This window comes from Poeciliopsis prolifica, unplaced genomic scaffold, assembly GCF_027474105.1.
Source record: "Poeciliopsis prolifica strain line A6 unplaced genomic scaffold, Auburn_PproV2 SCAFFOLD014, whole genome shotgun sequence".
NCBI lineage: Eukaryota > Metazoa > Chordata > Actinopteri > Cyprinodontiformes > Poeciliidae > Poeciliopsis > Poeciliopsis prolifica.
In genome coordinates this window covers 8,768,747-8,780,532 of record NW_026562389.1, presented here as the reverse complement: position 1 = coordinate 8,780,532, position 11,786 = coordinate 8,768,747, and the positions used below count along the sequence as shown (strand labels likewise).

The following is an 11,786-nucleotide window of genomic DNA, read 5'->3' as shown; positions in this document are numbered from 1 at the left end:
CACAGCCTGATTCTCCATAATCACAGGCTGGTTCTCCAAAATCACAGCCTGATTCTCCAAAATCACAGCCTGATTCTCCAAAATCATAGCCTGGTTCTGCAAAATCACAGGCTGGTTCTCCAAAATCACAGCCTGATTCTCCAAAATCACAGCCTGGTTCTCCAAAATCACAGCCTGGTTCTCCAAAATCACAGCCTGATTCTCCAAAATCACTGGCTGGTTCTCCATAATCACAGGCTGGTTCTCCAAAATGACAGCCTGGTTCTCCAAAATCACAGGCTGGTTCTCCAAAATCACAGCCTGGTTCTCCATAATCACAGGCTGGTTCTCCAAAATCACAGACTGGTTCTCCAAAATCACAGGCTGTGGTTCTTCCAGAGGCTGTGGAGGAACCACAGCCTGTGGATTCCTCATTTCTTTGTCTTCCTCAAGTTGCAATACATTGTTCAACAAGGTCACCTCGCCACATTCATGATGAATATGCTCCATTCATGATGAATATGCTCGCCATAGAGCTACTCCCCCCGCAATAATCAATCCGACTCCTATGGCTGCTGCAAAGCCTGTAGTGAGATGCTTCAAGAACTTTGTCTTTTTTTTATCTCAGCCTGTGGTTCCTCCACAGGTTGTGGAGGAACCACAGTGTGGTTCTCCACAACCACAGGCTGGTTCTCCACAACCACAGGCTGGTTCTCCATAATCACAGGCTGGTTCTCCACAATCACAGGCTGGTTCTCCATAATCACAGGCTGGTTCTCCATAATCACAGGCTGGTTCTCCATAATCACAGGCTGGTTCTCCATAATCACAGGCTGGTTCTCCAAAATCACAGGCTGGTTCTCCATAATCACAGGCTGGTTCTCCATAATCACAGGCTGGTTCTCCATAATCACAGGCTGGTTCTCCATAATCACAGGCTGGTTCTCCAAAATCACAGGCTGGTTCTCCATAATCACAGGCTGGTTCTCCAAAATCACTGGCTGGTTCTCCACAACCACAGGCTGTGGTTCCTCCAGAGGCTGTGGAGGAACCACAGGATGGTCCTCCAAAATCACAAGCTGGTTCTCCAAAATCACTGCCTGGTTCTCCAAAATCACAGGCTGGTTCTCCAAAATCACAGGCTGGTTCTCCAAAATCACAGGCTGGTTCTCCAAAATCACTGCCTGGTTCTCCACAACCACAGGCTGTGGTTCCTCCAGAGGCTGTGGAGGAACCACAGCCTGTGGATTCCTCATTTCTTTGTCTTCCTCAATTTGCAATACATTGTTCAACACATCTTCTAACACAGCCTGTGATACTGTTATAGCCTGTGATGAAACCACAGGCTGTAAGTCCCAAATTTCCAGGTCTTTCTCTAATAGCTGGATTTCATTCTCCAAGTCTTCTATTTCTTTGTCCAGCTTTTCCAATTCTTTTTCTTTCAAAAGAAATTGAGAGTAATTTGATATTTCACAAAAGTCATCCATTTTTATTGAAGCAATCCGTTTGTTTTCAAAAGTAATCTGAAATTGTCGAGCTCTTTACTGACTAAATGTGTCTTTCTGGAACCAAAGTTCAAGATTTCAGTGTTGGGATGTCATAGTGAAAAGCGTGATGTCACAATCTGATGTCACAGCCTCAGTAGAACAAATGGCAAACTCATCAAGTTTGAATGAAAACAATCTGCGTGTGTTTTTTTATTTATTTTAATTTTTTTACTTTATTTCAAACAAATAACATGAGCATACATACGGAGGTTAAATCAACGTCAAATATTAAAATATAATAAAACAAAAAATAATTGCAGATATTGAGGGTGTTGATGTGAAAGTCTAGAAAGACAAAATTAAAATAAATATATTGTACATACATTGGTATAATATAATAATATGTACTTATTCAGTTAGGTTTTCATAACATGTCAAAAATGTATTCAAATACATATGAAGATTGTTTATTATAGCAAAAAGAATAATAAAGGCAACAAAAGAAAAAGATAACAGGGATCTTCTTATGAGAAGTCAATTCTTGATTGAGTTGAAAAGCTTTTGTTACTCCAGGTGAATTGGAGTCAGTAGGATGACGATGTCTCCAAATACCTACTAAATTTGCTAATGTTGTTGTGTTTTTGTCATTTGTTTTGTTGTAGCGTCCCGGTTGAATGGATGGTCTCTCAAACTGATGGTTCACAATGTTTATTGAATGCCTTTTTATGTGAACACACCGTAAGAGCTACAAAACATACAAATACAATACATTAATAACTCAAACAGTGTTGTTTTCACATTTAACTTTAACATATTAATCCTTTTTCTTACATTCTGTCATTAAACCTTCTGTCATAAAATAAAACGCAATATATTAACTGTTAACGGTTAATTAACGAATATTAGTGCCGTATAATAGTAAAATACAACCGTCACCCAATAGCAAACAACACGTTTTACAGTAAAACTAAACATATATTTACATATTAAAAAACTCTCACCTTGTTCCCCATCAACCAAGCGCCAACCAACTGACTTTATATACCCTAATCTGAACCACACCTTCATTAGCTTTACTCCGACCTGAGCGCTCTCTCTTTCTGCGCGATGACCAGCAGTTAATTGTCAGTTAATTGTCTAACGTTGGCGTCACACTTCACCACTCTTCCGTTTCAAATCCTTTCAAAATAAAAGCATAAATTCTTATGTTAACAAATACTCGTTTTTAATGAAGAAACACAAAATACTAATAAGGTCATTTACATTTGTGCTTTCAATTTGCTGAAGTGGTTTGCACCTCAGGGCTGCCGTAAAGTTTGTTCTCCGCCATGCCGTCAAAAGGCCTGAGAGAAATATTCAAGGTTTTATTTTGAAATTGTCATTAAACTTAATTTAAAATTTCCACACTAATCCTGTGTGTAACAATGGTTGCTTAAAATCAGTTATAAAAAGCCAAAACACAATGTAATTCTCAAGGCCAGCTCATTCCTCCTCAGTAGTAACTGACAGTTCCGCCATGTTGTAGTTCTGACAATCAGCTCTGACCTCTTTTGTTGGCACTGAGTGTTCCGCCATGTTGTAGTTCTAACCTTCAGGAATTGTAGTTTAAAGAGGTCAACTGTCATGTGTGTGAGGCAGAGACAGATTTCTATCTTTGTGAGACAGCTCAGTCAGTTTTAATGCTATGGGCAGGGCCCCAACAAGAAGAAGATGAAAGAAATACAAAATGAAAATACAAACACTGATAAAACACTGCAGAACTGACACCAAATGGACTTTACAACTTCTGCTGAATGATTCATTGCTTTTCTGGCTTGTGTGTATTTTTTCCTGTAAATCTTGTTTTCTCTAGCTAAACTGACTAGTGAACGCTTCCACAGGGTGCGGCTGGCTGCTTGTCTGATTGCACGTTCACCTTATGAACTGTGAAAAGCCTGTCGCGCTTTTCATTTCTTACTCTCAGTTTAGTCACTGCAAACAGTAAGTTAACAAACTGGTTACTTTGACAGTTCCAGCAGAAGGAAATGTTTGACCAGCTGAAAATCATTTACATATTATAGTCAAAGTTCAGAATGCGGCTGTTGCCACCCGAACAGAAACACCTGAAGACAAACCCAGTGACCTTCAGTCAGTATGATGATGCTGCACATGTAAAAAAGTGATGGAATTGTAAACTTGTGCTGTTTTCGGCTCATGCTTTGTTTTCTTGGCATTGGCAGGAATTTAAATATTTAGTTTTCTGCTGTTTTTGTATTTTATTTGTTTTGTTTTGCTTGTTTGTTTTTTTCTCTTTGACTAATGTGTGGAAAGGTTAAAAATGACTGAAATAAATGAGTAAATAAATAAATAGAGTTTGATTTGTGTTAGAGTTGAGTCATTTTTTCCTTTCATTTATGGAAGGAAAATAGTATTTTACTATGAAGGAAAATCTTCATAGTAAAATACTTAATTTTCACATTTAGGTGACAGGATTAACTGACATTCTTATCTCCACCCACTGAAACCAGCTCACTGTTTGAGCGTAAGACAAAAATGCTGTTTATCGAGTTTATAGTGAAGTGAGAATGAAATGTCCTCTGCCTTCAACAACCAAACCACACACCTTTTTCATACAAAGAGCCTCTTAGCAAATTCTTTTTACTTCTTTTTCTCTGTTCTCATTCAATAAAATGGTTAAAGAAAATAGCAGCTTTAATTACAGGGAGAATAACACAGGAACAAAAGAGGCAGAAAATATTTATCGGTGTCACCAGAGCTTGTCTGACTGGTAAAACGTCTCTGAGTTGTCAGACAGAATGACAGGAATTATCCTTGCTGTTGAACAGAGATGAAACGGCATCACAACATGGTGGATCGCTGTTGAAAAAGACGCTGGACCTGAGTGAGAGCGGAAAAGAAACTTTAATGGTGAGTCCACATACTGACGCTTTGGAACAAAAGACAGGAAGAAACTGATTTTTTTAAAAATTTTCTTCAAGATCTGTTGTCTTTAAAAACAAGAAGATCATCTAAAATGATGATCTAATAGCAAAGAGGGTGAATTTTAAGATGAAGAAACTGACTAACTCTTTACCTGGAAGACAGAAAACTTCATCTGAGAGGAAAAATCAAGCTAAAATGGGGCTGTGCAGTAAACATCCAGAGGTTCCTCATTTATTCTGTGAGGACGAGGAGAGAGCTGTGTGTCCTGTCTGTGAGTTTTCTCTCCACCAGAATCACAAAGTGGTTCCTATGGAACAAGCAGTCGGTGGGCTGAAGAGGCAGCTGAAATCTGACTTAAAGTCTCTGCAGGACAAGAAGGAGAATTACAAACAAATGGAGAAAACATACGATGAAATGACCGAACACATCACAAAGCAGGTGTCGTCTACAGAGAAACAGATCAGAGCAGAGTTCAGCAAGCTGCACCAGTTCCTGAAAGAGGAAGAGGAGTCCAGACTGGCAGCTCTGTGGGAGGAAGAGGAGCAGAAAAAGAAAATCATAAAAAAGAAAATAAAGAAGATTGAGGAGCAGATCATCTCTCTGTCAGATGGTATCTCTGCTGGTAAAGAAGAGCTGCAGAAAGACAACCTATCGTTCCTCAGCAGTTTTGAAACCGCACAGAGCAGACTCAGAGGTCAGAGGTCACTGCCAGATCCACAGCTGGTCTCAGGAGCTCTGATAGATGTGGCCAAACACCTGGGCAACCTGTCCTTCAGAGTCTGGGAGAAGATGAAGGACCAGGTCCACTTCAGTCCCGTCATTCTGGACCCAAACACTGCCAGCCGATGGCTCTCTCTGTCTGACGATCTGACCAGCGTGAGACGCTGCGAAACAAAGGAGAAACTTCCTGACAACCCAGAGAGAAACATTAACTACACCAATGTTTTCGGTTCTGAGGCCTTCAGCTCAGGGAAACACAGCTGGGAAGTGGAAGTTGGAGATCATCCTCGCTGGAATATCGGTTTGGTCAAAGAGTCTGTGGACAGGAAGGGAGAGACAGACGCTTTGCCCAGATATGGAATCTGGTGTTTAGTGCATGGTGACGGAAAATACACAGATGGCGAAGCTAACATCGTCACAATGAAGGAGAGCCTCAGGAAAATTAAAGTCCAGCTGAACTATGACAGAGGGGAAGTGTCCTTCTATGACTCTGAAGACATGAGTCACATCCACACCCACAGAGACACTTTCACTGAGAGACTCTTGCCTTATTTTTGTGTTGGAAAAACAGGAGATGTGGAACCGACAAGTATCAAAGTCTGTACAACTAATATTAATTTTTAAGCATCACAGAAACAGAGCGTAAAGTTTGAAAATAATTGTTTTTTGTTGTTTTCTGAGAAGAAAACAAGACATGTTGACATCAGTTACAATGTTAAATATTATACCATACATGTTCAGACTTTGACGACTCAATTTTACATAGAAAATGTGCAAAAAAAAAAATCTAAAACCACAGATAGTTTACACAGGGGATCCACTCATTTATGTTTATGTTGTATGTGAACGTCCCAATATGGAGACAGAAACATTGTTTGCTTCTTTTCTTGCTGTCTTTAAGTCTTTTTTAAAACTCATTCTTACTTTCAGTGGATTTTGACACAGTATGAGTTGTTTCTGTTTTTATTTAAACAGTCTTTGTTTAAAAGGTATTCTGTTTATGGTGTTTTCATTTTTACATTTTATTATCATTCGTTTCTTGGTTTCTTGATCTGTTTTAGTACTGTACAGCGTGTTGGTTAATACATTGTTTTAAAATGTAATTTATGAATAAAATTGATTTGGATTGGTCTATGAAGCAACTTGATTTCATAAGCTTATTCTTCAAATTTTACTATTATAGAAAATCTAGTCACTAGTAAAACAACTCTTCAGTCTTCAGCAGTTATAATAGACAGATTTAAAACTCTGATAGCATACCAGCATGATTGCAAGATTAAGAAAAACAGTTCAAATAATTTTTAATATGTTAGTTGAGAGGTTATGAGCAGTCAATACCTTACCTGAAATATGGGATTCAATGACACAATAAATAGAGTTAATTATTTTAAAAGCTGTTGGGGAATCAGTGAGATTTCAAAAACAAAACAAAAAAATTCAAGGAAATTAGCGATGGACACAACTCAGAAACACTGAAGAAATTACAAATATTTCATTCATGTCCTGGATGTGATCAACAAGGGGCAAAAATAGTTTTTTCTCCACATTTGGGCCGTAAAGGTTTTCTCAAATGGACTCTGATGAAAGTAAAATTGAACTTTGATCCATAATTCAACTGGAATTTTTTTTTTTTTGTTGAAGTAGATAAAATCTTCTAATACAAATCTAAAGAACTTTGACGTAAAACTTTCTGTTGTTTTCTTGACAACTGTAGATGAAAAGATATTTCAACAGAAGAATGAAGAAATGTAATGCAACTTCTTAGAAAAGTCGACAGGAGTCACCTGAGAGGGCTGTGGACATCAGATGTTTTCACAATCTGATTGATTTGGAAATCTTTCTAAGTCAGCGAATTGTTCCAGGTGAAGAAGTGGGATGTTAACAGTTTTCATGCTCTTTAATTGGGGAGCACACCAATTAAAGACAGTTGTTTCAGCTGTCAATCAACCTCGTGAATGCTTTGCTAAATGTGTTAATGACACAAAAACAACTCACCACAGGAAAACCATTTATCCTGTGGTGGCCTTGCTAACTAGCATTAGCATTTATGAAAGCCTCTGCTAGCTGTAGCCACAACTTCTCGCCAGCTGTCTGCAGAGATTCTGGCAAGAATCTAGGAGCAAAAACTGCATCATTTGTGGAAGAAGATCCTCAAGAGAAAAAACTTACTACGATAGTAAACGGAGAGTGAAAGGGGGAGATGAGCAGCGCCACATGCAGAGCTAAGACCTTTCTCCTGGCTCTAACTAATTATTTTTAGTTAGAACTAGTCAGTGTCTTCACTGATTGTCTTGTCTCATACAGATATATTCAAATATAGAATATTCTATACATGTATATTTTAGAAGAGTTAAATACTGCAGCTTTATGCCCATGTTGAATGGATGTAAACTTGAGAAAAAAGGTGGATGTCGCTATGTTTTATAGTTTCTCAAGTATACTATTGAAGCTTCACAGTTTGCTTCTTGATTCAGCATTTAACCTGATGCCTCACAAAGATGGAAACATTCACAATGAAAGTAAAGAAGAACAGGTTTCTCTGGACGGCTAAAGGAAAAAATGTTGCTTGTCCTGTTTATGGTGAGCTGAAACAAACTCTTTAAATGTAGAATGGTTGTAAAATTTAGCACAAACTTTGAGATTCTAAACCTCGAAATGTCCTTATGTAAAAATGAACAGAAGAAATGTTATGAATGTAAAAATGTAATTTGTTTTGTATTATTTTCAGCTTTCAGAGTACAAGGAAATTTGATGAACAAAGAAAAGCAATTACACAACACAACTTGTCTGACTGGTGACACGTCACTGTGAAGTAAAATCAACGCAACCGTTTCTCCCCACAGACAGACCCGATCCACCGTCAAAGGAACATCATCGCAACACAACCTCAACATTTACAGGATATTACTCTGCAGACAAATCTGTGAGTCCTTTTTTCTGAAGACAACACAAGATGGCTGAGTCTGCTATTTTTCAAAGTTATTTGAGCTGCCCCGTTTGTGTTGGGACACTGAAAGATCCCGTATCTCTGAGCTGCAGCCACAACTTCTGCGCCAGCTGTCTGCAGAGATTCTGGCAAGAATCTAGGAGCAAAAACTGCCCCATTTGTGGAAGAAGATCCTCAAGAGAAAACCTCTCAGTGAACTACACTCTGAAGGAACTCGCCAACTCTTTTGCTGGAAGACAAGCGCCTGAACCATCCCCGTGGCTCCAACCAGAGCAGAAGCTAATAGTGGTGTGTAGCATTCATCCAGATGATCCAAAATACTTCTGTAAAGATGAGCAGAGAGCTGTGTGTCACATGTGTGAGTTCACTCTCCACCAAAACCACAAAGTGGTTCCGATTGACCAGGCGATCAACGAGCTGAAGGTGCTGCTCAGATCTGATTTAAAGTCTCTGCAGGACAAGAGGAACTGGAACATGCAGGCGGAAAAAGCATACAGCGAAATGGCAGAACACCTAAAAATCCAGGTGTTGACGACTGAGAGTCAGATCAGGGCAGAGTTCAACAAGCTCCACCAGTTTCTGAAAGAGGAAGAGGAGTCCAGACTGGCAGCTCTGAGGCAGGAAGAGGAGCAGAAGGGAATGACTATCAACAGATTTCTCAGCAGGATACAGGAACAGATCTCTTTGCTGACAGACAGTATCTACGCGATTGAAGAGGATCTCCGCAAAACTGTCTTGCCATTCCTCAGCACCTATAAAGCCACTCAGAGCAAAGCCAGAAGTCAGAGGTCACTGCCAGACCCACAGGTGATTCCAGGAGCATTGATAGATGTGGCCAAACACCTGGGCAACCTGTCCTTCAGAGTCTGGGAGAAGATGAAGGGGAAGGCCCTCTACAGTCCCGTCATTCTGGATCCAAACACTGCTCACCCCAGCCTCTATCTGACCGATGATCTGATTGGTGTTAAATGTGGAGAAACATGGCAGCAGCTTCCTGACAACCCAGAGAGAAATATCAAGTATGCCAACGTTTTCGGTTCCGAAGGCTACGGCTCAGGGAAGCACAGCTGGGAGGTGATGGTGGGAGACCATCCTGACTGGATAATTGGTTTGGTTAAAGAGTCCTTCGACCGAAAGAGAGAGACATTTGCTTCAGCGAAGTTTGGAGTTTTAGTTCTGGTGCATCGCGGTGGAAAATACTCCAATGGGGCAGGCAAGGCGGTGACAGTCAGGAGGAATCCGCAGAGGATCAGAATCCATCTGGACTACGATGGGGGAGAGGTGTCCTTCTACAACTGCGAGGACAGGAGTCTCCTCTGCAGTCACAGAGACACTTTCACTGAGAAACTTTTTCCATACTTCTGCATCGGAAAAGCCGGCGAGGTGAAAACATCTCATGTTAAAGTTTGTAAAGTGTCTCCCTGAGTAATAAAACCAGAGTATGACAGGTATGCTCCATCAGAAAACAGAATATGTCTGTGAATACTACATCTGAACATAAAATACTACAATTTTTTTTTATTTAAATAAAAACATAAAAATATGAAAATGTTAAAAATAAAATGGGGAAATGCAGTAGACTTTTTAAAAAGCTTTTTCCAAATATCTAAAATTCCTGAGCTTTTACTAGCTTTTTATTTTATAAAAAATAACTTTCACTTCTTAATATGAAACATTTATTTTGTTTTGTTTGTGTATGAGTTTGTTGTGGTGGGTTGAAGCCGTTCTTCATTTTAAGGCCATAATGAGATTTTCAAAGTGTTTGTGATGAAATTCTTTGCATTGCTTTGATTAATATTTGTATAGATTATTTTTGCTGAAGAAGAATCAGGGATTCAGATGTTTAATTTAATGTCAGGGCTCAAAACTTGATACTTTACTGTTGTTAAATGTGACTGGATTATTGGGTTTTGTATGTGTCTCCTCTTTTATTTTATCTTATTATCTTATCTTATTGAAATGTGTAGGATAATGTTCAGTAAATTTGTTCACTGATAATAATATTATAGCTCCTATACTGAGGAAATAAATAAAATTTTAATGTTTCTTGTGGCTTTATTTAATTAGAGTTTAGTTAAAATTTTACTATTAAAGGTTGAAAAATTAAAACCAGATGGATGCAAGCTAGTAATTTTTCTATTTTAATTTTGCTTCGGATCTGTAAAGATGAAAACTGAAGTAACTTTATACTCATATTTGCACTAATTCCACTGCTGAATTTGTCACTTCTTACTGAAAATGTACATAAATAAAAATAACTGCATTCCATTGATGTCTGCACCTGGACTTTAGCTTGTTAACAAGTAGTCTGTAGACTACTGATGTTGTTGTCTACGTTCGGCTACGTAGATTCATTTTGTCCCCCCAAAATGAATGGATGGATGGACGATGTTCCACTTTCCACCAGATGGTGGCGATAATGCACTTGAAATCAAAACGAAGGAGAACAAGAAGAAGAAGCCGTCTACCGGAAATGACATATTTGAAGCGGGCGGGGAAGGCCTGTTGGTGATTGGAGAACGCAGATTTTTGAAAGTGGCGCTTATTTTGGCGAGTAATAAGTTGATTTCTAAGGTGTTTTTTTTTGGCATAATCTGGACTGTGAGTGGATCGAGATGGCTAGTTGTAGTGGGGGGTGTTCAGAAGATGAAAATATGGACACAGGATGGTTTATGGTAGAAACTAGAAGAGGGGGAGGAGGGAAAGATAAGGTTAAAAAGGGGACAAAATTACCGGTGGAAGATCTCTTAAAGATGAGGAAGAAAGAGTTGAAATAAAAAAGAAAATAATAATGGAAGACTTTAAAGTAATATTAAAATTTAAGGCTGGACAGTGTATGATTGGGGTTAAGTCCTATCAGTTTGTAAAATGGATTAAAGAAAGTAGAACTAGCTAAAGTTTTATTATTATTTGTAAGAATGCTGAGCAAAATAATAAGGCATTAAAACTACAAATGGTATGTAAAAAAGAAGTGTTGGAAAGAAAGGTAGTGGGGGAAGAAAGAGGAGTAAAGGGTGATTTCAGGGATCCCTGTTGGAGAAAACTTGGAAGAGCAAAAGAAAATAATTAAAGGAGGAGAGATTACAGGTTTATAGCTCTCGTGTTAAATAGTTTGGATTCCTGCCCACATTGGAGTAAAAGGAAATGAGCTGGCAGATAGTTTTGCTAAAAATGCAGCAAAAAAAATTATTGTTGATTTAAATATTAAAATAAGCAAAAATTAGGTTAAAAATATGAGTAAAATGTATATTAAGAAGAAATGGCAGGAACAGTGGGATAGAGGAAGCAATACAAGATTTTATTATAGCATCCAAAAAAAAAGTTGGGGAATTCAGGAAATGTAATTGGAGTAAACAAGAAGATGATACTATATCTAGATTAAGGTTTGGACATACAGGATTAAACAGTACTCTTAAAATAATGAATAAATATAGTACAGGTCTTTGTAATTATTGTAGAAATTAAGAAACAATTCATCATATTTTTTAGAATGTAGTAAGTACGTTCAGGAAAGGGAGGGATTCATTAGATAATTAAGTAGGAATAAAAATAAATTGGATATCATGGATTTGCTTCAAAGATAATCTGGGGATGTAGTTTTTAATAGTATTTTTAGTTTTTTAAGGAGAACATGTACAGTATTATGGGAAGATTATAGTGGATTAACATCAGATCCATACTCCAGTCTGGAAGGTGGCGGTAATGCACTTATAAATTGTCTGCCAACCGCC

The 11,786-nt window shown here is 38.3% G+C and overlaps 2 protein-coding genes across 2 annotated transcripts; both read left to right on the top strand.

The window, feature by feature from the left end:
* Window positions 1–3,930: 3,930 nt before the first annotated feature.
* Window positions 3,931–10,101, top strand: LOC129366150 (nuclear factor 7, brain-like). The gene is made up of 2 exons (XM_055039835.1): window positions 3,931–4,373; window positions 7,837–10,101. The coding sequence occupies exon 2, from the start codon at window positions 8,062–8,064 to the stop codon at window positions 9,478–9,480; it is 1,419 nt and encodes a 472-aa protein (XP_054895810.1). The 5' UTR covers window positions 3,931–4,373; window positions 7,837–8,061; the 3' UTR covers window positions 9,481–10,101.
* Window positions 4,361–6,228, top strand: LOC129366151 (E3 ubiquitin-protein ligase TRIM35-like). Its single transcript, XM_055039836.1, has one exon. It carries the CDS (start codon window positions 4,515–4,517, stop codon window positions 5,730–5,732), a length of 1,218 nt encoding a protein of 405 aa, XP_054895811.1. The 5' UTR covers window positions 4,361–4,514; the 3' UTR covers window positions 5,733–6,228.
* Window positions 10,102–11,786: the final 1,685 nt, after the last annotated feature.

What these genes read in the sequence shown, in the direction of transcription:
- LOC129366150 (XM_055039835.1), top strand. Translation starts at nt 8,062, where the DNA reads ATGGCTGAGTCTGCTATTTTTCAAAGTTATTTGAGCTGCCCCGTTTGT.
- LOC129366151 (XM_055039836.1), top strand. Translation starts at nt 4,515, where the DNA reads ATGAAGAAACTGACTAACTCTTTACCTGGAAGACAGAAAACTTCATCT.